This window comes from Sciurus carolinensis, chromosome 11 (assembly GCF_902686445.1).
Source record: "Sciurus carolinensis chromosome 11, mSciCar1.2, whole genome shotgun sequence".
Lineage (NCBI taxonomy): Eukaryota > Metazoa > Chordata > Mammalia > Rodentia > Sciuridae > Sciurus > Sciurus carolinensis.
In genome coordinates this window covers 14,580,656-14,604,863 of record NC_062223.1, presented here as the reverse complement: position 1 = coordinate 14,604,863, position 24,208 = coordinate 14,580,656, and the positions used below count along the sequence as shown (strand labels likewise).

Sequence of the window (24,208 nt, the reverse complement as noted above, 5' to 3'; positions counted from 1 at the left end):
GACTGGGTTTACATAGGTTATTTTGAGGGGTGGTCTAGTGAGCATATCAGTTTTTTGGGGCTCTCAGAAATTTGACTTTTGGGGTGCAGGGGGGGTCTGTGGGCCATGTCTGCAGAGGATTTACTTTGAAGGAGATTAATGCCTCCTAAAGACAGTTACTTTAGGGGTGCAAGAACACCTCTTCCCTGTCTATAGACAGAGCAACTGGAAAACATTTGTCCTGAGAGATGAAGGCTGGCTGTGCGTGGCCTTCTTTTACACTCCCTTTTCCCAGGTCACATTATCTTGGGGATTTCTTTTTTTTAATTGTTCATATCTATTAGACTTAAAATCAGTTTTGCTTGTCTTTCTGAAAGTGAAAATATTCTCTATGAAAGTGAAAACGACACCTGGAATTTCCTTTACTGGTGATTTTTCACTAAACTTGAAAAGGCAAACAGCAAATCTTAAAAGTTCTCACCTGAAGAAAACAAAAAAGTCAGGTGATGGACGTGCTAATGAGCTTGATGTGATCATTTTACAAGGCATGTGTATGTCAAAACATCATACGTTGTACACCATAAACGTATATTTTTTGTCAATTGTACCTCAATAAAAGTAGAAAAATAGAGTCACAGTTTACTACTGAAGTATATGGTTAGACAATTATCAAGTAAAAGAGGGAGACTCCTTTTGAAGAAGAGAGAGAGAGTAGAACCACAGATGTTGGACCTAGAGAAACAGAGTTTGCCTCCTTTCCCTGTCGCTTAGTATGTAACCTTGAGCAACCTGACCTCTCTTTTCCTCAGTTTCAGCACCATAGAACCATTGGAAGAATAAATGCTAACACAGGTTAAAACAAAACACATTCTAGAGTGCCTGGAACACAGTGCATATCCCACAGATCTTAGTCCCTTTACATGTCATGACTTGTTATAGGTACAGGCACTTCTTTTTGCATAAAGCATCTATTTTATTTTGAGGTTACTATGTGTTTATAAACAAATTGACCCAAGAGGGAGCTTTCTTAAAAACTGTTTCCTTCTCCAGGAAGATAATGGGAGCTTTCTTACAAACTGTTTCCTTCTCCAGGAAGATAATGGGGCTGGATATGTTCTAGAATTCTACGATTCTATGACTCAGAGTCTGGGCTTCTGTGGTTCTAGCGTCTGGGCACAGTAGTAACCCAGGGCTCCTTACTATGGACTCCATGTGACACCAGTGGAGAAGGTTTGGCTGCAATGTTCACTCACTCAACCTCTTAATGAGGTCTACCACTGAACCATGGAGTCGCCTTCCCAGGAGAAAAGAGGGGCCCATGCCATCACTATCCAACAAAATGAAACTGTACTGACAGCTTTTCCCTTCGGGCCTCATATCTCTCTGCTGGATTTCTTAAAGGGAGAGCCAAAAATCTTGGGGGTAAGCATTCTCCGATAATGGGTCTTCCTGAAGAAAAGAGTTCCTTCTCCATGTACGTCTGCAGAGGCGCCATTGTGCAATGCTTTTCAAGGAGGGAGTCGGTTCTGCTTTTCTTTCCTCCCTCATCTTTCACCTGTTATCAATCCTTGTTGAAGCAGGAGCAGTACTTCTAGGTCATTTGCTTGTATAAGGAACTGGATGGCCAAAATATATTGTTATGTTATGTGCAGGTACAAATATATAACAACAAATCCTATCATTGTGTACCACTATAATGCACCAATAAATAAAAGTGGAAAGAAAAATAAATTAACTAACGAATTAATTTAAAAGAGTATTGGTTCATCAGTATAAGAACCAACATGTGGCCAATATATTTCAATAAATATGAAAAATAAAAGTTTTGTATTTAAAAACACACAGTTTGTCTCAGGTCTTAGAAATGATTTTGAGGGTTTATTTAACTCTGAGAAATAGAACTTTGACTCTAACAATACCACTAGCCATGAGAAACCCTGGATCTATTTTGTGAGGAGTTGGTACTGGCCTTGGAATCCTAGCAGAGGATGAGTAGGACACAGGTGCAATTTTTCCAAATATCCCTTGAGGAAGTGACCTCAGGGTGTGGTGGCACCTCCCTGGGAATGAAACCAGTAGAGGAGAGGTTTCACTTCCCCTTGTGCTTCTGCAGGTATCAGGAGTTCTTTGAAAACTGTATTTAAAGCTCTACAGTGAGACACAAGATAGACATACACACAAGAAAAATCATCTTCATCATAGACTCACCCAGGGGAGAATTGCACACACGGCCTTATCCTTTGTTCAATAGTAAAATCACTGGAGTGTTGGGTCACAGAGGCGTGGTCTAGGGACAAAACCACGAACACTAGCAGGGAAGTTTGACCCAAGAGGAGCCACCACCCCTTCAAGGCCAGGGTGGTCTCCATCCTGACAGGCTGAGTAGGTTATTCTCACCTCTCTCCAGGCCCTTGGATGAAGAGGAAGAAGACACAACATCACTCTGGCACATTTCACACATTTTCAGGAAACAGGGATGAGGCAAATACAGATGGCATATACAAATGGCGCCTCCGTGCCTTTAGATTCCACAGTCACAAATTCAAACAACCAGGGACTGAAAATACTCTGAAAAGAAAACCATGCCTGTCCTGAAGCTGTGGACTCTTTTCCTGGTTGTCCTCTCAATGATACAGCATGACAACTATTTATATAGCATTTGCATTGTCTGATGGATCCTAAGAACCTAGAGATGACTTAAGCTACACAGGAGGAGTGCAGGTCCACAAATATCATGTGTCTTACCTAAGGGACTTGAGTGTCCTCATGTGTTGGTATGCTCAGGTGTCCTGGAACCAGTGCCCCACGGATGCCAATACAAGACTGTATTTAATGGTATTTAATGTGTGGAAGATGCGAAAGGGCAGGTTATGAGCAAAATCATTCATTCTCAGGCTACAGAATGGAGAACCCTTAAGGTGAACACTTTGGAGTCCCTATCCTGAAAAAGTTTACAGTGTAGGCGTAGTCAGACATGTGCTCAAATCTGTCTGATAGGAGAGAAATTTGTGCTACCAGGGAAATGATAAAGGACATGAGTGATGGATTTGACTCCAGAGGACTCAGGCAAGAATGACAGGGTTCGGTGGGGGATGCTTGATTTGGAACTCCTGGTTACCTGAGAGTGTGGGCAACTACAGAGAAAGACATCCAATGGAGGGAAAGAACAGCATGGCTCAAGAACAGACCGGAGGGGTGGGGCACTGGTAACCGCAGGTACCTCTTCTCTTCACAGGGTATCCAGATCCTGCTTGCGCTGATCATTGCGGGCCTTGGAACTGTACTTGCATTTGGTTACATCAGTATTTCTGAATTATTCCCTCTCGTTTTCCTCTCAGGATATCCATTCTGGGGAGCATTTATTGTGAGTACTGTGGATTAGGAGCTTTTGAGAAGTCGTTATAAAGAGTGACAGGAACTTCAAGTCCTAGGATAATGGATTCCCTAAAAATATGTCCCATCCCTACCCCAGAAGACGGAAAAGGCAAGTGCCCTCCATGACAAAAGAAGGGACTCCATTTGGACATTGTGCTACCATTATCATGGGGGTAACTGCCCCTGGTGCATGGTGCTTACGTTTCCAAAGCCCCCGGGTGTCTAATACATCATGTGCTCCTCATTTCCAATTGGGGAATTTAAAGGGGCAAATATCCTACTTTTTCCTTTGCAAATCGGGAAACTCAGTTTGAAATTAGGTAATAATTAAAACGTTTACAGCTGGTGCTCACAGAATCGCAGACTCTCATAGCTTAAGGAGAATTTAAGATTATCAGAGCTTAACCTCCTTCTTAGCCCCAGAGACAACTTTATGACTGCTACTGATGTAATAGAGATAGCAATAATATTCTGAGTACAATATGGCTGCTTCTACCCAATCTCCACAGCTGTGGTTCCCAGTCTTGTGCTACATAGTTGAAGACAGAACAATTAGACTCTCTGCACTAGGACATACGTTCACAAGAGAGCAAGAACATTATCCATTCCACTTCTTCTTATGTTCTCAGAATCTAGAATGATGCTTGAGGCAAAACATGCATACAAGAATGAGTGACTGAATGAATCAGTCAGTGAACAAATAGGTAAAATAAGGAAAAGAATGAGACCATTGTCTCTATTAAAAACCCATGCTCTCTTTTGATATGCATAAATACTACAAGTCTCCTCTATCATTTGCATTTCAGAAACAACTGGTAATGTTCTCACTTTCCCAATACAAACAATACGATGTTGGGCATGATTTTCAAACTACACATGCTCTACTGCAGAAAATCAAATGGACCAACTCCTCACGTCCCCATTTCACAACAGAATTCTGTGAGACTGTATAATCTGCACACACGAACTGCAACGAGGTTTTGGCATGCTGCCTTTTAAATGTCCACTCTGCATGGAAAAAATATTTTCTGAATACAAAACTGTCTTCTTTGTAGTGTCCCAGGTGCTCAGAGTACTGGGGAGCACGGCTTTCCCTGAGAGAGGTGGCAACTGTTGTTATATTTGTGATAAATACTCTGAGAATTCCCAGGAGCCAGGTGAGGTTTTAGTGGAGGAATCATCTGGCCTAGGGGTGCTGGGTGCTTTCCTTACAGGTGCTCACTGCTAAAGTGGAAGAAAGGTGTTTCCTGGCAGTGATGAAGCATGAGCTGAGGGCTTCTTTCACCCAAAAGAAGACCCAGAGTCCATGGTTGTGGCATAAAATGAGGCCACACGGAAGCTGGAGTCAGGCTGTGTCAGCTCTTGTGGTCATGTTAAGAATGGAAACTTCAGTGGAGAGGAAGGGGAGTCCACTGATAATTCTGAAAGAGGGTAGGGATATTTGCAGTCCTGTTCTTGTTGAGATATTATTGTGTTTTCTTAATGGGAAACAAATTCAAGAATGATAACCACAAAGCTGGGAGAATCCATTGAGAGGAGGTTGTAGTAATTCAGAGAGGGAAGATGGTACCCTGAACTAGCTGAACAGCAGAGGAGATAAAGAAAGATAGACAGTTTGGAAGGAAACTTGGAGGCAGAGCTGACATCGCCTGGTGATTTGACAGGGACAGGGGTCAAGTAGAGGGAGGTACCAAGGTGGTTTTCTTAAGGTCCTTGGACTCTGAGATCTGGGTGTCCTCACAGTCCAGTGGTAATTCCCACAGAGGAGATTTTCATTCTCTGAGCATTAAAACAACTAAGGGCCTCCTCTCACTTTTCCTGGGTGGTACTAGACTCTTTATGCTTCTGGAAAAAGTGCCTGGGTTGATTACACTAGGTTTTGGCCCCCATAACAGCAATTAGGGTTTTTTTTTTTTTTTTCTGAGAAAATCTCCCTTACTGCTCAGAACACACACAGCTTCTCCTTCCCTCTTCCAGGACCAAAGACCAGGAATTGCTTTCTTTTTGAGATCAGCTAAGCCAAATATCTGTGTGGTGCCTTCTGAGCCTGCCTCTTCCAGATATATGGGCAGAGAGCCTGTGTTTGGTACTGAGCCAGTTCAGCACAGATTACTCTTACGTGGGTACCTATCCCCCATCTTCCTAATGCCCAGGAGGAAAGACTATACGGTCTGGGAGATTCACAGACACATAGCTGGTAAATCTAAAGGAGACTATATTGTAAAGTGGCCAGACACATCACCTGTTAACCCTTGTCTCTTGTCTTCTTGACAGTTTTTTCTTACAGGAAGCCTCATAGTAATGGATGAGAAATTTAAAAACATCCAGGTAAGTCACTTTTGTGATGTCTATGTAATTTAGCCTCCATTTGCTTTATATTATCTTCTTGTATAAAGATTTTTAGTATTAAGATGTCTGTCAGGTACATATTTATACATAAAATTTGCAATTTACATTGTTCCTATTTGTCAATGCCACCTCCAACCCTACATTCTTACACTGGTTCACATTTCCCTGGTCAAGTAAACTGAAAATGTTGATTAATGGAAATCATTCTATGCCTCTGTAATTAAATGATTCTTAACTGGGAGTAATTGTGTCCTTTCTCCTCCCCCAGGAAATATTTCACAGTGTTCGAAGACTTTTAGGTTATCAAAACTGGGTAGGAGTGGGATAACTGGATCAAATGGTGGTCCCATTCCAAGTTTTTTAAGGAATCTCCCTACTGCTTTCCAGAGTGGCTGCACCGATTTGCAATCCCACCAGCAATAAATTAGTGTACCTTTTCCCCCACATCCTCACTAACACCTATTGTTGCTTGTATTTTTGATAATAACCATTCTAATTGGGGTGAGATGAAATCTTAGTGTAGTTTTGATTTGCATTTCTCTTATTACTAGAGATGTTGAACATTTTTCCATATATCTGTTGATTGCTTGTAAACCTTCAGTGAAGTGTCTGCTCATTTCCTTAGCCCATTTATTGATTAGGTTATTTGTATTCTTGGTGTAAAGTTTTTTGAATTCTTTATAAATTCTGGAGATTAGTGCTCTACCTGAAGTGCATGTGGTAAATATTTTCTCCTACTCTGTAGGCTCTCTCTTCACATTGCTGATTGTTTCCTTTGCTGAGAAAAATCTTTTTAGTTTGACTCTATTCCATTTATTGATTCTTGCTTTTATTTATTGTACTTTGGGAGTCTTGTTAAGGAAGTCTGGTCCTAAGCTGACATGATGAAGATTTGGGCCTACTTTTTCTTCTATTTGGTGCAGGGTCTCTGGTTCTTGATCCACTTTGAGTTGAGTTTTGTATAAGGTGAGAGATAGAAGTTTAATTTCATTTTGCTGCATATGGATTTCCACTTTTCCCAGCACCATTTGTTGAAGAGGCTATCTTTTCTCCATTGTATGTTTTGGAAGCTTTGTCTAGTATAAGATAATGGTATTTATGGCCAAAGGACTTAAAATCAGCATACTACAGTGACACAACCATATCAATGTTTATAGCAGCTCAATTCACAGTAGCTAGATTGTGGAACCAACATAGATGCCCTTCAATAGATGAATGGATAAAGAAACTGGTATATATACACAATGGAATATTACTCAGTTATTAAAAAAATAAAATTCTGGCACTTGCAGGTAAATGGATGGAGTTGGAGAATATCATATTAAGTGAAATAAGCCAATCCCAAAAAAACCAAAGACCAAATGTTTTTTGATAAATGGATGATGATACATTATGGGAGCGAGTAAGGGAAGAATGGAGGAAGGATGGATTGTGTAGAGGGAAATGAGGGGTGGGGAGAGAGTGGGGAAAAGAAAAGATAATGGAACGAGACAAACATCATTCCCCTAATTACATGTACGATTACACAAACAGTGTGACTGTACTTCATGTACAACCAGAGAAATGAAAGTTGTATCCCATTTGTGTACAGCGAATCAAAAAATAATGATAATGATAATAAAAACTGGGTAGGGGTGCTATTGGCATCTGGGAGTAGAAGCCAGGGATGTGTCTAAGCATCACAAAATGGACAGGAAGGCCTCCCATACCAATAAAAAAATTAACTGACCAGAAATTCTATAGCACCAAGGTTGAGAAACCCTGTTTGCAACCAAACCGACCCCAGGAACCCAGTAATTCCCGCTTTCCAATCCCAATCCCACTTCCAATATGAACAGAGACTTTTCTTTCAAGCTTGCCCCAGGTCCAGAGGAAAGGGCCTGGGCATTGATGCGTGTGATTCTAAGTCTGAATCAAGGCTCCCACGCGTTGCTGTGTCAGGTTGAAAGGAAAAGTACCCACTTCTAGGGGTTGCTTTTGTTTGGTTTTGTTTGTCTGTTTAGGATTTGCTAAGATTTAGTTAAGGGTATGCCGATACTGAAATTTTCCTCTTCCCTCTAAGCACTCTGATCTTAAAGTCCTGGAGAAGTGGGCCTTTGCTCAAAGTCTTTTTATCTCTGTTTTTATGGTCCTTCACTAATTTCCTCCAGGAATAATTATAAGCCATAGGGAAGTTCTGAGGGGATGAACACCCCCATCTCTTCCTGTGGAAATAAACACTGACAATGCACTGAAGCTCCATGTGACGTTCTTTCTGTATTCACTTACTTCCAAGGCTGAGAAATACACTAAGGTTAAGGTAAACTTATCCCTGATTCAAGGAGAGCTATGCAGATGGAAGGCCATGGGAGGGCCTGGGGATATCAGAGGACCTGGCTTTTACAACTCTGGGATTGCTCACAGTCACTTGATTCCTGAATCCCACTCACCTATAAAATGGGAATACGAGGTGTACTGCCTTACACTGCAAACCTGTAGTAAGGATCAGATGAGACTAGAGCTGGGTGTGCTCTTCACAAAGCACCATGCACAGAAGGGTTTGCATACCTAGAGACCTCAGTCTATGAAATATCATGTGGGAGCCAAAACAGAGTCTGCAGAGAATGGAGAAATGAAATTTGACAGAGATGTATATCTGCATGCTCCTCTGCATTTTCTGCCCAAAATCTGCATTTGCAATAAATATGACTTGGTAGACATTGAGTCATAAGTGTACTTCCGAGTCCTGCCCCACTAAGCCCCAAACTGCTCCAGGAAGAGCATGATGTATAAGCGGACTATTGCAGTTCCCACCACACAGACACAACACAGTCAATACAGATACAGGAAATATCTGCCAAATTTAAAATGCAAGGGTTTTCGTTTTGCCTTTAAAAGGGCAAGATCAGTGCTGGGAGTGGGTTTGAAGAAAAGAATAAGAAGCCCCCTTTTCTTTTGGAGGAACTCAACCATATATCTCTCCCCTCCCTCCTCCAAAATAATGGGCTTGAATAAAAGGAATTAGGTGGGGCAATCTGAACTTTATATGTCTTCCATATCAAACACTGAGACCAATAAGGACACTTTTAAACCCCAGTTCAAACCATTTTCAAATATATGTTAGTGATTTTTTTTTTTTTTTTTTTTTTTTTTTTTTTGCGGTACTGGGGATCGAACTCAGAGCCTTGTGCTTACGAGGTAAGCACTCTACCAGCTGAGCTATCTCCCCAGCCCTATGTTAGTGATTTTGTGGGTCATTATTTGACTCTTCTGGGGATTTCCATGTAAGCCCTATGACCTTTTGATCTGTGTGGCCTAATGCAATACCTGACACATATTTGAACACATTACATATTTATAAAATAAGTGAATAAATGTATACTACCCTAAAGGTAGGCAATGTAATTCTCATTTTCAAAGGTAGAAATCAAGATTCTGAGAGACAAAGTAATTTGCCCAAGGTTCTTGCAAAACTAGGATTCAAAATCAAGTCTAATTTCCAATTTGAGATATTTTCTATTTTCTAACACACCATACCACTTAGAGATTATGAATGATGGTTTACTGAGATAGAAATGAACATTTCCTTCAACATAGAATGATATCCTTGGCCAATTCTAAAACTTGATCCATCTTTTGACTTTGATGAATCAGAATTTGACTTATCAACCCTTCCTATCATCCTGACCTTCTAGAGTAATTCATCCCTGACAGGTTATCTAGAAAGTGAAAAAACACTAAGAGTTTCTTCCAAGGTATTTTTGGTTTGAGTTAGTTTTTCTTTATTTTTAAAACTGTTTTCCAGATACGAGGTATCATTACCATGAGTGTCATCAGTTCTGTGGTCGCAGTGGCTGGGATTGCTCTCATCCTCATCAGCTACACTCAGAAACACAAGTTCTGCCGGACACTTGCCCTTGAAGGATCATGTGGCCTCGGTAGAACGTATTTCCTTGTAAGTGAAATCACTTTGTATGAGGTGTCTATTCAATCTTATCTGAGCTGGGTCCATGATGCATTGATTTTTATTACAACAATTGAAACAGTGCCCACACTTGAACTGACCCTTGAGAGCAATCCTCAACTGACCACCCCACACCATGGGATGATGGTGAAGATGACTCAGGAGCAAATGTTTCTGGATTTTAACTGTGACTTTATTTCATGTAAGCCTGTGACCCTGATCTAACATTGTATTCTCTCTGAGTCTCAGTTTTTCTCACGTGGAAAATGAAGATAACACCTACCACACTGAGTTAAAGATTTCTTAAAATCATAGCCAGCACGGTGTCAATGGTCAATCATTTTAGGTCTTACAATTACCATTAACATCAATTTTAGCTTTTAAAAATTCTCTTACCTTTTCATCATTAGTATAGAAAAAAATGGTCAAAAAATTTTACTAAATGAACATTAAAGACAAAAGGCAGTTGAATAAGTGGGGTGTTTTAAGAGTGTCAGGATATAATTTACAGCAATTTTATTTAATAAAGCAAATGAGATATATCTTTACCAAGAAACATAGATACAATTTTAAATATTTATCTCATAAATAATTAATGGACCTCGCAAGCACAAGGCCCTGGGTTCAATCCCCAGTACCGCAAAAAAAAAAAAAAAATTAATGGAATTATTTTTAATCATGCAAGATTCCAATTAGCCTTTCCCTGCAGTTTCTCAGGGAGGTCCTGAGATTTCAATTATTATTATTATTTGTGTGTGTGTGTGTGTGTGTGTGTGTGTGTGCATGTGTGTGTGTTGCTAGGGATTGAACCCAGGGCCTGTGTATGTGAGGCAAGCACTCTACCAACTGAGCTATATCCCAGAGCTATATTCTCAGATGAGATCCCTGAGATCTCATCTTATCTCCACCAGTTGCAATGTGAGGCCTTGGGACTTAGAATTTTAAGGAGATTGAAACCAGTTAAGATGGAAGTAAAGTAATACCATTGGAAATTATCTTCGTCACTGAAGAAGGAAAGAAAAAGAGTTATCAGTTACTGGATACAAGGTCTTGGCACTCTTTGGGAGTTGTTGGTGTGGTTGGTCTTAACAACTGAGTCTGAGTAAAGAGTCTGAAGTAAGCATGCTCCAGCTCTTAACTCAAAGAACCCCTTTTTGAAAACACTTTGCTAAGATGAGGGAATCAAAAGCAGATCCTTGATTGGCTAGCTAATATGCAGGCCCAAGCACTGGTGTTAGCTGTTGCACTGAAAGAAAGTGGTGATTACAATGAAACTGAGAATGCAGATTTTACATCCAGTAAGGACTGGTTTCATTACTTCAGAAGGCAGCATGCACTGATGAGTGTTAATCTATTTGGTGACGTTGCAAACTCAGATAAAGGCACTACTATGAAATTTGCACCCAGATCCCAAGATATAGGCAGTCCTACTGTCCAAAAAACTTTATAGGATTCAAATACAGTGTTATAAAAGGTAGAGTGGGCTGGGGAGGAGTTTTGATACTGCTGCTGTTCAAGAGGCAGTTCTAGAAAAGCCAGAAGAACTCGGTGAAGATGAACCTCTTGGCATCAATGATAAAAGTGGTTGTGACATGCAAGACAAACACACCTCAGAGCAAGTGATGCCAGTAAAAAACATCCACATCAAACCCTCAGAGATACTTCATGACCTTGAAAGTAAAAATGGTAAAATTTTTGGTTCCTACGCCAAGGTATAGGAAAGATGCTTACTGCTTATTTTAAGTAAGATGAAGGCAAGTACTGTTTACTCTTGGTAAATTATTTACACTTAAAAAATACTTGTAATTTATAGCATTTAATATTTTAATGTACAGTGAACTAAATACTAGTTTTACATTACAAAAAAGTGACAGAATTATGTTTTTGCATTTAATATGAACATTGAGAATTAATTTTTTCTGTGCTTTTTCTCTTTAATTTTTAGTTTTTGTGCTTTTTTAGTTGTATGTGACAGGAGAGTAAAATTAGACTTATTTATGCAAACATGGAATACATCTTATTCTAATTAGGATCCCAGTCTTGTGGTTGTACATGATGTGGAGATTCATTGTGGGGTATTCACATATGTACACAAGAAAGTTATGTCAGAATCATTCCCTGACTTTCCTCTTCCTATCCCCTATCCCTTCCCTTCAGAAGAATTCATTGTTTTGACCAATTTTAAGGTCACAGAACATTCAGATATTTTCCCACTTAGGTTGCATTGTGCCTGCATTTAAAACACATTAAACCAAATATAAATACACATATCACATCTACAGATACTTATTTTATCCTTGTGGTATCCAGTTATTATAATTTTATATATTTTTGTAAAGAATGTGATTTTAAAATGTTTTCAGTTGTAGATGTGGACACAATAACCTTTCTTTCCTTCATTCATTTTTACTTGGTGCTGAGGATCAAACCCTGTGCCCTACACATGCAAGGAAAGCACTCTACCGCTGAGCCACAGCCCCAGCTCCTTTGCTAACCTCTTGTACTGCCTTCATATACCAAAGCTTTGAAGTTAGTTTATAGTATTGAATTTCTCATATTTTGAGTTCATTTATCAATCCATCTGTAGCCAAAACTCTGTCTAATAGAGATTGACGATATTTTCCAACAAGGTCATAGTAAATATTTTAGGCTTTGAAGGCCATGATCACGGTTGCAGCTACTCAGCTCTGCCTTTGTATAGCAAAAAGCAGCCACGGACAATAATAACTATTAAGTGTGAATGTGTACCAATAAAATTTTATTTATGAACACCAAGAAAGATCTTATTTAATCTTCACAATCACCCATGGCAACAATTGACTGGAATCAAGTAAGGGATGCCTCCTATGAATACCATTACTCCCTGTTGTCTCCCTTACTGTTTCATTCAAGATGGTATCCTGGTCCCCATAGGTATTGGAGTTTATTACCACTGCCTTATCAGAAAGATATGTAAATTATGCAATATCTAATGGCTACAAAACTATCCAAAATGAGTTTTCCCAAACTTGTTCATATAGAGTATAAGGGGTTCTGGACTTAAATCTTTAAAATGAAATAACTTTCATTCCAAACACCATTCATTTCTCCTCCTTATTTTCAGGGCATTTTGTCAATCCTATTAATCATCACCATAGTAGAGCTTTGCATCTCTGTGACCATCGCGTCCTTTAGAAGCAAGTGCTACACAAGTTCAGATGAGGTGCGTTTAATGTTGTTGTGTGAACCGAATCCTGTTGGGACACTCCAAGGTGACCTCTGGTCTGGTGAGCAGAGAGGTGCTCAGATGCTGAACCAAAATTCTAAATTTGAGTAGATCAGGGAGGGACAAGCTTAGGATTGAAGCTCACCCCACCTTTAGGACAGTTATGCTTTCCGTTCTTTCCCTATCTGCTCTTCTGTCGTTTCTGCTCATACATACTTCCTTATCTCCCTGCCAAAATATGTGAAATCTCAGACTTTAGGGGAACCCATATTACTGAGATACAGGAAGCTTATACTTGAAGGGAGTATGAGACAATTCTCTCACCAGAGAAGAAGTAGAAAATATATTAATAACATTGCCATTTATGCTTAGTATGTTAGTCATTGTCATAATCACTGAGCATCGACTTGATTTTACTAAAACCAATGGAACACCTTAACATTTGAAGAAACTAAGGCACCAAGAAGTTAAATAACATCTCCAGGAACAGATGGTATCCTGAACTTCGAGAGTCTGACCAGGGGTGTTCAGTTCCACAGAACACTTTCTAAATTATAAATACCAGTCCAGACTCTGTGTTTGGCAGGATTTTTCCTGTTTTTTTTTTTTTTTTTCAATTCCATATTAGTATAATCTACAAACTCTAAAATGCACCATTCAATGGTCTTTGACAAACTGTATACACCTGTGTAACTGCCATCACCATCAAGACAGTGCAGTCCTCTCTGCCTCAAAGGTTTGCTTTTCTAAACTTGGAGTTGATGTCCTCATCACCTAGGTTACTTTTGGTTTTCCCAAACGCCATAGTCATGAGAGCTGAGAGTACTCTCTCTGCCTGGCTGCTCTCACGCAGAAACATGCTTTTGAGATTCATCTATGCTGCTACATCCATCCTCTTATGTATGGGTACATCAAAATGTGCTCATTTACCTTTGATGATGATTGTTTAAAGTTCTGAACGATTACCAATAAATTGCTATGAAGATTTGAGTCCATGTCTCTGTGGACATTCGATTTCATTTCTCTTAGAGTTTCATACCTAGGATTCGATTGTTAAGATCATATAGTAAATGGGTAACTTGGTAAGAAAATGCCTCACAGATCTCCAAAACAGTTGAACCATTTGTCATAGCAATAGAGTTGTTCACTTCCATTATAAACACTTGAGTTATCAGGAGTACTAATAATGTGGCTATTCTAGTGGGTTTAGCATGCTAGTGCTAAGATTTTTCTCAGTCTGTGGTTTACCTTTTGATCTTTTTAATGTTTTTTTTTTTTTTTTTCCCCCAAGAAAAAGTGATTAAGTTCAATTTATCATTTATTTTTCTGGTTAGTTCTTTTTGTATTGAAATGAATCTTTTTCTGGCCCAATAGGATGAAACTTTCTTTTATATTTTCTTATAAAAGTTTTATAGTTTCAGTCTTTATGTTTAGGTTTATCAGAGGATGCATTTTGAGTTAACTTTTGTTCCAGTTGTGAGGTAATTGTAGAATTAATGCATACCCTCCTCATGGAGTTATCTAGTTGTTCTAACACCATTTGTTGAAAATGCAATTATTTCTCTCCATTACTTTGGTCCCTTGTTGAAAATTGACCACTTACTTATAGGTCTCTTTGGGAGTTCATTTTTTCCTACAAGTCAATACGTCTATGCTTCTAGGTATTCTACACTGTCTTAATTTCTATAACTTTAGAGTATCTCTATTGTGGTTAACTATACATAACATAATGTCATTTAAATCATTTGTAAGCATACAATTCAAGGCACTTAATACATTCATAATATTGTATAGCCCTCAGCACTTCTTATGCCCCAAACTTTTTCATAATCCCCTACACAAACACCTTATTATTAAATTCCTCCTCTTCCCCTCCCTTCAGGAAAATCTCTATCCTGGAAATCTCTATTTTACGTTATGAAATTACCTCTTCTAGGTACCTCATGTAAGTGAATCATGCAACATTTATCCTCTGTATCTGGCCTATTTGACTACACAGGTATAATATTTTCAGTGTTCATCCATGTTGTAGTACATATTGAAATTTCATTCCTTTTATGACTGAGTAAAATTCCATGGTGTGTATATGCCAAATTTTGTTTAGCCATTCATTTGTTGATAGACACAGGCCATTTCTACATTTTGCCTACTGTGAATAATGCACTTTGAATATTGGTGTACAAGCATCAACTCAACTCCATGCTTTGGAGATAGACTTAAGAATAGAATTGCTTGGTCATATAGTAGCTCTACATTTAAACTTTTGAGATATTGCTAAACTATTTTCCATGGTGGTTGTTCCATTTTACATTCCTATCAGCAGTACACAAGGATTCCACTCACTCCATAACTTTATCAACACTGGTTATTTACTGTTTGTTTGTTTTTATAATAACCATCCTAATGGGTATGAAGTGGTATCTCATTCTGGTTTTGATTTGCATTTCCTTAGTAACTTTTGATTTTGAGTGTCTTTTCATGTGCTTATTGACTGTGTACATATCTTCTTTGGAGAAAACTCTCTTATAACAACTTTCCACCTTTTAATTGAGTTGTTTGCTTTTGTTGTTGAATGGTAGAGTTCTTTATATGTTGTGCCTATAAACTCCTTATGAGATACGTGATTTTCAAATATTTTGTCTCATTCTCTAGACTCCTTATTTTTACTTTCTTGACATTAATCTCTGATGCAAAAAATGGTTGGTTTTTGCAAAGTGTGATTTATCTATTCTTTTGTTTGTGGTTTTGGCGTCATATCCATGAGATCATTGCCAAATCCAAAGTCATGAATATTTCTCCCAATTTTTTCTTCTTTGAATTTCATAAATTTCACTCCTAAGTTTAGTGATTCATTTGGAGTTAATTTTTGTGTTTGGTGTTTGGTACAGGTTTAATACATTCTTTTGCTTGTAGACATCCAGTTTTCCCAGCACTGTTTGTCTAAAAAGACTGTTGTTTCTCTCCATTGAATGATTTTGACATTTATTTTGAAAATGAATTGATCATATATGCAGTGGTTTCTTTGTGGATTTCCTATTCACTCCATTGCTCTATATATCTTCCCTTATTCCAGTCTCATATTGTTTAAATTGTTGTAATTTTTTAATTATGTTTCAAAATTGGGAAGTTTGATTTTATAAACTTTATTCTTCATTTTCAAGATTATATTGTTTACTCATGGGCCATTATAATCCCATATAAATTTTAGAATCAGTTTTTCAATACCTAAGTAAACAGCAGTTGAAATTTTTTAATTTTTTAATTTGGTCTTTTTAGGTATACATGGCAGAGTATATTTTGACATATTATACATACAGGGTGCTGTTGGAATTTCGATAGGCTTTGTATTGAAACTAGATTGCTTCCTGCTTCCTGAACAATTCTAAGCCTTTTCATACGTGAACATGGGCTGCATCTGCATTCACTTTTTCTTTAATTACTTTCAGCAATGTTTTGGTGTTTTCAGCACAGAAGTCTTTCATCTTCTTGTTTGGATTTTTATCCTGAGTAAATAATATTTTAGATGCTATTATAAATGGAATTGTATTCTTAACTTCATGTTGTTCATCATGGTTTTTTTAAATTACAACAACAATGACTTTGTGGGTTAACCTTATACCTCAAACCTTGCTGAATTCTTTTATTAACTCTAGTAGCTTTCTTACATATTTAGGAGAATTTCCTACATAGGAGAATCATGTCATCTGCACATAGAGATAGTTTGCCTCTTCTAATTTGGATGAATTTTATTTCTTTTTCTGGTCTATAGTTCTAGCTAGAACCTTCAGTACAATCTTGAATAGCAATAGTGAAGCAATAATCCTACCTTGCTCCTGAGCTTTGTGGGGAAGCTTTTAGTGTTTCCCTATTGGGTATGTTGCAAGTTCTGGTTTTTTTCATAAATAGCCTTTGTCCTGTTGAGGAAATTCCACTCAATTTATAGTTTTCTAAGAATTTTTATCTTGAAAGGTTATTGGAGTTTGTTGAAAACTTTTTCTGCTTCCAGTGAGATGAGTATTCAGGATTTTTTCCTACATTATGTTGATGTGATACACTCACTTAACTGATTTTCTCAAATTGAACCAACCTTGAATTTCAGGCATAAAATCTCACTTAGTCAAATGAATTATCCTTTTGATTATTAGATTATTTGTCAATGTTTTGTTGGAAATCGTTGTATCCACATCCATATGGATTATTGACCTATAAGTGTCTTGTTAGGTATCAGGGTAATTCTGGCTTCATAGACAGTGTTAGGAAGTTCTCCTACTTCTTCAGTTTTTCAAAAGAGTGTAGGAATAGTTTTCAATATTTTGCATATATTCTGTTAAATGTAATCCTAATTACTACATTTTTTTTACATTGTACATGGAATTTTGAATTTTATTTCCCAATTATCCATCCCTGCATGTAGAAATTCAATTGATTTTTATATATCCCTACAGTATGATCTTATTAAACTTATTTATTTGTTCTTATAGCTTTGTTTTAAATGTTCTGAAACTTTCTAAGTAAGCAACCACTTCACCTGTACACAAAGACATTTTTACTTCCAAACTTCAGGTCTTATTTTAACATGCTATACAGAGTCTTCAACACAATGTTTAAAAGGGGTGCTGAAGTTAGGTGCAGTAGCACAATCCCAGTTACTCGGGAGGCTGAGGCAGGAAGATTTCAAGTTCAAAGTCAATCTCAGCAACTTAGCAAGACCCTGTCTCAAATTAAAAAATACAAAGGGCTAAGGATGTGGTTCAGTGTTCAAGTGCCCCTGGGTTTAATTCCTGGTTCCAAAAAGAAAAAAAGAAATGAAGAACTGCTGAGTATACCCATCCTTCTTTTGTTCCTGATCTTAGTGTTTAGTGTTTTACCCTTAAATATGGCATTATCCTGTGAGTTTTCACATGGTAAATTTACCTTGTTTTACTGAGGTGGATGTTGGATTTTGTAATTTTTCATCACATGCATATGTTTTATTAAATTTTCTGTATATTAAATTCTACAACTACAGAAGAGTATAAATTCCTGTTGCAAGTTCTTTAGGAATAGTATTAAAATAAATTACTCATACCAAATACTTATTGCACTGAATTCAGTGAGTAGGAATTTTTACTCTACTATGGCACAGTGATGTACAAAGTACAACAGAGAATTCAAAGTTGCTATCAGATGACCCCTGATCTCAAGAAGACAAAAGGTGTGTGACAACTACTATGCTAGAAGCATTATTCTTATGGTCTTCAGTCACAATGGTAAATTAAGTGGTTATTATAAGTAACCACTCATAGCAGATTTGAGAGGAAAACATAGAACCTACAATTTGGTTGGCATGTATGGGTTTACAACTCTGTGGTACTAGTCTTGGAAAATAAAGATAATAACCTCATAGGGATGTTATAATGATTACTTGAGATGACTTTAGAACTTTGTGTAGCGCTCTGACCATCATTTAGTTATGGAATGAGTAAATTTAGCTTAGGAATGAGTAAATTTTAAATTGTAACACTTAAGTGCTTGAATAAACGGAAATTATAGTTCATGTCTCCAAAACTTTCTTTCAACAAATCAAACAAAAATCCGGGTGGAGATTAGTAAAAATACAGAAGTGCCATTTATCCTAACGAAGTGTCCATTTCTATAATAGCACTTGCTGAATCTACTTATACGTTGTTCTACCTACAATGGTGAGCACCTTAAGGTCAAAACTCACATCTAATTGTCTTTGATAGATAGCATTTAGTTCATCCAGATGACCAAGAAATCCTTATAGATTAAACCTTTGTATGTGAATATTGACTAGGTGATTTCAAATGTCTTAGGAGTTTGTAATATCAAGTATGGGAAGAATATTTGAAACAATTTTAGTCAAATACCCTGGTTCAGTATTTGAGATAATAAGGGGTTATCACTGTCCAAAACAATACTAATGAGTTGATGGTTAAGGTGGGTGGGTGTTTGTTTTCTGATGTAATTTCTAGATGTAATTTCCTACCTACTATCTTAAGTCAGAGATGAAAAAATTTAGATAACACCAAAGATGTTTCTGTCTTATTAATACTCCCGACTCCCCTTGGTTTTTTAGGTTGTGTTTTTCTTACCTTCACATGTTACTCCAACTAGTGAACAACCTGACCCAGAAGAAAACATCGTATTACAATTTAAGCTTCAAGAAGAATCTTCTAGGATTGGTACAACATCAAACAGACAAACTGTTTTCTTTGGAGGCTATTCTTTCTTCAAGTTAAGGGTTTTAAGAAACCCTTTAGTCCATCATTGCATATTACAAACATGTAGTAAATGTAAGATTAGTAACCATGCCTCTACACCTATTCCAGAGGAAGAAATTGAACCAAAACCTTCACCGCTCAGATTAGAAAAAAGAGTCTCAGAAAATCTGGTTGATGAAGACCTGCAATATACTATAACACCATCCCCCTCAACACAAACTCCATCACCGACCCCACCTGTGCAAACACTCCAAGCGTTGCCTGCGGATGACTTGCCATCTCAAGTTCGACTAATACAAGCCCCTCCTAAACAAGTCATGTTATATAAAACCCCATCATCACATATCAGCCAGTCTTTGGATCTGACATTTGAAGACTTGCCCTCTCAAGATGTGTTCATTCAAGGCAAACCATCCCAAGAGACAATCTTCCAAGAGTCAACATCCACACAAACAACATCCCAAGACATGGCCTATGAGTTGCTGTCAGCACAAGCCATACCATTCTACTCCACGCAGTACCCTAAGATTCGACAGCTATCCCAAGATCTTGAGTCACAAAACATTCAATGTCAAACCCAGCGATCTTCAGAAATATTATATAAAGACATTCAAACAGAAGTCATGGAACAGTCCCAAGAATGGAAACCTCGGGGCAACTACCCAAGAAGGTTTTCCTGGTTCCGTAAAACCAAAGATGGGAAGTACCCAAAGAGACATTCCTTAGACCTGACAAGGAAAGGCAAGCCATCCTCAAGGAGATATTCTTTAGACCTACAAACCAAAGGTGGTCAATCTCTAAGACGGAAATCCCTAGACCAGAAAATCAAAGCCTGGCTCTCCGCAAAGAGTCAGTTTCTAAGCAGGCAAGCCCCATATAGCCAAACCACAGAACAAATCCCACAGCATCCATTCAAAGATCTGCAGGCAAGAGGGGAGCAATTCCCGAAGCAAAAATCCAAAGATGGAGAAGATAAAGAGCAGAAAATCATTAAGGAGCCATTCCCAAAGAAACAAACTCAAGATAAACAAGCTGAAGATCAGCACGCTCAAGAGGAAAAATCCCCAAAGGAACAACCTCAAAGTTGGCAAGCCAAAGGCCCGCAAGTTCAAATGAAGAAAGCTTTAAAGCAGTTGTGCCAAGATTGGGACTCGCTAAGCCAGGAACAGGAAGATGGGCAATTCACCCCAAAGAAGTCTCTGCAATGGACGAAACAGAATTGGCCATGTTTCCAGCAATCTGAAGACTGGATAAATCAAGGTTGGAGAAACAAAGATTGGGTAGCACGAGACTGGCAATCAGAAATGCAGCATGCCCTAAACAGGAAGACCCGAGATCTGTTAGAGAAAGAAGCCCGAAAGCAGAACACCATGGCCCAATATAGCCTAGACAGGCAAAGTCCAGAGAAGGACCAAAAAGAGTTTCAATCCAGAGTTGGATTAAAAGAAGATACGCAAAAAAGACGCATCAAAAAAGGGAAACTGCAACCAGAAGACATGAGCCCAGATTACCAACCTTCTTCTAGCCAAAGTTTAGTCCATGACAGGTATGTAACCTGTTGGTCCAACATAGATTCAGAACCAGAGGTGCAGCCGTATGCCTCAACCAGTTCAAACTCCTACAAAGACTTGAATGTAACTTCCAGCTCATGTTCCAAAGATCCACAGCAATCTGAAGATTCTGACTAAGGGATGGAATCTACCCAAGTACCACACTGCTCCCAGTATTGGAAGCTAAATGAAAGACAAACCATACAGTCTTCCCTATGTTCTCAACTGTGGTTGCTACCCAAGTCACTCACCAGAAGATGAAAGGCATGCAGAAAACTCAAAGAGTTCATTCTTATTAGAATAAAATGACAACAGTTGAAATGTTAATACTATATCAGAATTTTCTGGGAGTGAAGGAATAAATCACATGTCAACTTTTGTCATCAGATTTAGTGTTTCAATTTATGATTGCCAGTTCATTTTAGAACTTAATATGTAATAGATCGACTTTTCTACGGAGCTAATATTTGGGTCCTCCTCCTCTGTGTCGTATAAAGGGTTCAAAAGGTCAACTAGGAAGAAGTTTATTCAGGATCTATAAGTGTTTAAGAGTCAGAAGAGTCAGGAATAAAACTCACATCCATCCTTCCTCTGTTTTGGTGTTTTCCAAACACCAAACAGTTTATATCAATAGGTGTTTTCCGGTTTTACTATTCATGCTCCTTCCCTGAATTTGTGTCAAGGACATACACCCAAGGTTGACTCAATGTTCAACAAGGCCAAAGGTGGCAATGAGGACAGAACATGTGGAGGGAGACAAACAACACACACCTAGAGACAGGAAGGTAGTCAGGGAAGGGCAGAGGTGCAACCGGTGTAAGAGAAAATACAACAGACTGCAATGTATTGAGCCATCTCCAGGTTTCCTACACCTGTATTCACTGCTAATTCCTCAGTCCAACATAATTTCATTTTCTGTGGTCACAGGAGATTATGTTAGCAAAAGTCATCAAATATCCTCCATCTTCCAAGCCCTACTCATATGTGTCAATCCTCTTTCTCTTTGATGCAATTATCTTTTTTCTGTAATTTCTAAGTGCTCAGCATTTTTCCTCACCTGCTTGGAGGTTTCCCTGGAAACTCTCTCCTTGCTTGCTTTTTAACCACAAACTCTCAGTCTTAAATTTTTTCTCTCCTCCTCTCAGAGCTACCTGTCCCTTCCAATAAACATCTGGAGACATGGAGGGGGTTACCAGGTTCTATCATTAGCATTCATGGACTTCTATCTAGATTTATTTGTAATTTCAATTTAAAAAACTAGGGATTTGGAGACTCCTAAGCAAGTGACAACTGCTACTACAATACTCTACAGTATGCATATTTTTACAGTATAGATCTTTTTAAAGGGGACATCTTTTGTGAAGGGGAAAGATGAGAAACTTAAAAACAAAACAGTAAGCTTCAGCAGCAGGAAAATATGAGAGAGAAAAACACAAAGAGCCTTTCTTGGAACTCCATAGCAATGGAATCTGAGAAAGACTAATTCTGTTGACTGTGAATCAGAGAATGTGATCTGATCATGTGGGACATCATAACTTCCCTAGAATAGCTAGTAGTAAGAAGCTTGAAAAATAAAAACTTGATTTTGGAACATTAAGAAACACAAAGGTGATGTACACTTTTCCATAAACCACCATAAAACCCATAAAAAGAGTTGGTGTCGGCAAAATGGATAATAAGAAGAATCTAAGGATTTAGGAATAAAGAAAAATAGTAAACAGATTCATGCTATCCATGTGTAAATAGGTCAGAGGATTACATCAGCAAGAGGCCACAGAGTTTCACAGCCAATGCCAATCAGAGAAATGGGATAAGACAGCTTCTAGGCTGACAGAGCAACATTTTCAATGTTTTTATAGCTAAGCTCAAAGAGATACCTGTAGCTGAGAAAGAACCAACCACAATTAACTTTGGAAATAACACAGACATAAAGAAAAATGAAGTATTTGACCACTAGGATTAGAATGGTAATAGTAAGAGAAATAATATTTATTGCTATTATTTTACTAGAATTTATTTAGCATCTACTATAGTCCAAGTACTTCATAATTCACTCAGAATAACCCTACAAGATGATTATCATTCCAAATAAGAAATTTAACAGTTTATATATATAAGTTAATATCAATAGGTATGTTCATAGATAATTTAGCCTAAATACTATAACTAGAAAATAAGAATTAAGTCTAGATTTTTTTACTGCAAAAATTGAGTCTTACCCTACATCACCAGAATTGGCTTGCATGAATTAAAACATAATAAATAATTTAGCTTTCTTCATTTGTCAAATAGCTATGAGAATGTTATTCTAGTCATCTCATACTAGTGGGGAACAAAGAATATGGAAGAGGTTCAGAGTGCAGCTAAACCATGGGTAATAGGGTGAAATGATACCGTATGAGGTGTTTCAGAGGAGAGTTTGTTAAACTCAGAGAACACTAACCTGCGCTGGATAATTTTATGAAAGTTGGTTACCATTAGGATTCTATGCCCATGGCAAATTGAATAAGAGAAGGGTAAATTCAAAGAAAAGAAATCTTAAGGAATTGGTCAGTGTTTTTAAAAGTTCTAACTGGAGAGTGCCTAGAAGTTGGTCACATTGGTGACAGCAGGAATTTCAAATAAGGAAGATCTGATCTCGATAGGAGATACCAGAGGTGACAAGGCAGAATGTGAAAAAAAAGGGAAAAAAAGACCAGAATCCTTCCCTTTATTTCATCCGTTCATGTCTTTGCCACTTGGCAGATTCTTCCATGCAGATATGGAGTCTATGTCCTTACCTTGAATCTGGATTATCCGTGCAGGTTGCATAAGCCAAGGGAACACTAGCATGTGACTCAGATGAGAAGCACTTGTGAATTGGAGGAGACCCAAGAGTCTTTCAACTGTCAGATACATAACCGAAGGCATCCTAATTCATCTAACTCTGGATACTCATCAGTTGACCACACAACCATACAAGCATGAGAGAGGTTGGTAGAGATGAGTTGAGTTGAACAGGACCAGAACGACCAGCTGTACAGTCACAGAAAGTATCAATGAAGTAAAGCAGTAGTTGTTGGAAGTCACTGGGTTTGGGGTTGGTCTCTTTCACAGAGAAAGCTACTAAAATCAGGTGAAAAACAAAGAAAACCAGTGTCAAGCTACAGGGACGCTATGTGTGCTTCTAAAATTGACTGATTAGATCTACAACCCATGTGCATGACTATGGAAAATGAGAACTTTATTCTAGTTGCTATATATTTGGGGACTAAAATATCTTTATAGATCATCTAGTTCAATTTGGTCTATAGAAACCTATGAGGAAGCTAAAACCAGCACATGGGGACATGACTTCTCCATGGTTACAGTGTGTTTCTGATCAAACCAAGACTACTCGTCAGCTGGCCGGATCCACAGTCCTGGGCGGTTTACTTTCTAACTTTCTAGGGATCTTGGCCAGTCCTGAGATTCTATGACTCTGTGACTCTATGATTCTATAATTCCAAGCCAAAGCTCAACAATGCCAGTGCTCCAGACAGGCCTGGTACGGGAAAAGAACATGGTCTAGATCCAAGTACCAACTATAATTTTTTTTCATTTG

The 24,208-nt window shown here is 38.1% G+C and overlaps 1 protein-coding gene across 1 annotated transcript; it reads left to right on the top strand.

Annotated features, from left to right (window-relative positions):
* Positions 1–1,263: 1,263 nt before the first annotated feature.
* On the top strand, positions 1,264–20,763 carry Ms4a14 (membrane spanning 4-domains A14). The gene is made up of 6 exons (XM_047516488.1): positions 1,264–1,401; positions 3,215–3,343; positions 5,629–5,682; positions 9,488–9,637; positions 12,750–12,848; positions 18,931–20,763. The coding sequence occupies exons 1-6, from the start codon at positions 1,264–1,266 to the stop codon at positions 20,761–20,763; spliced, it is 2,403 nt and encodes an 800-aa protein (XP_047372444.1).
* The last annotated feature ends 3,445 nt before the right edge of the window (positions 20,764–24,208 follow it).

Excerpts from the sequence above, each read along its gene's own strand:
- Ms4a14 (XM_047516488.1), top strand. The coding sequence starts at position 1,264 with ATGGAGTCGCCTTCCCAGGAGAAAAGAGGGGCCCATGCCATCACTATC. Across the intron at positions 3,344-5,628 it reads CATTCTGGGGAGCATTTATT|TTTTTTCTTACAGGAAGCCT; the intron begins GTGAGTACTGTG and ends TCTTCTTGACAG. Across the intron at positions 12,849-18,930 it reads GCTACACAAGTTCAGATGAG|GTTGTGTTTTTCTTACCTTC; the intron begins GTGCGTTTAATG and ends TTGGTTTTTTAG.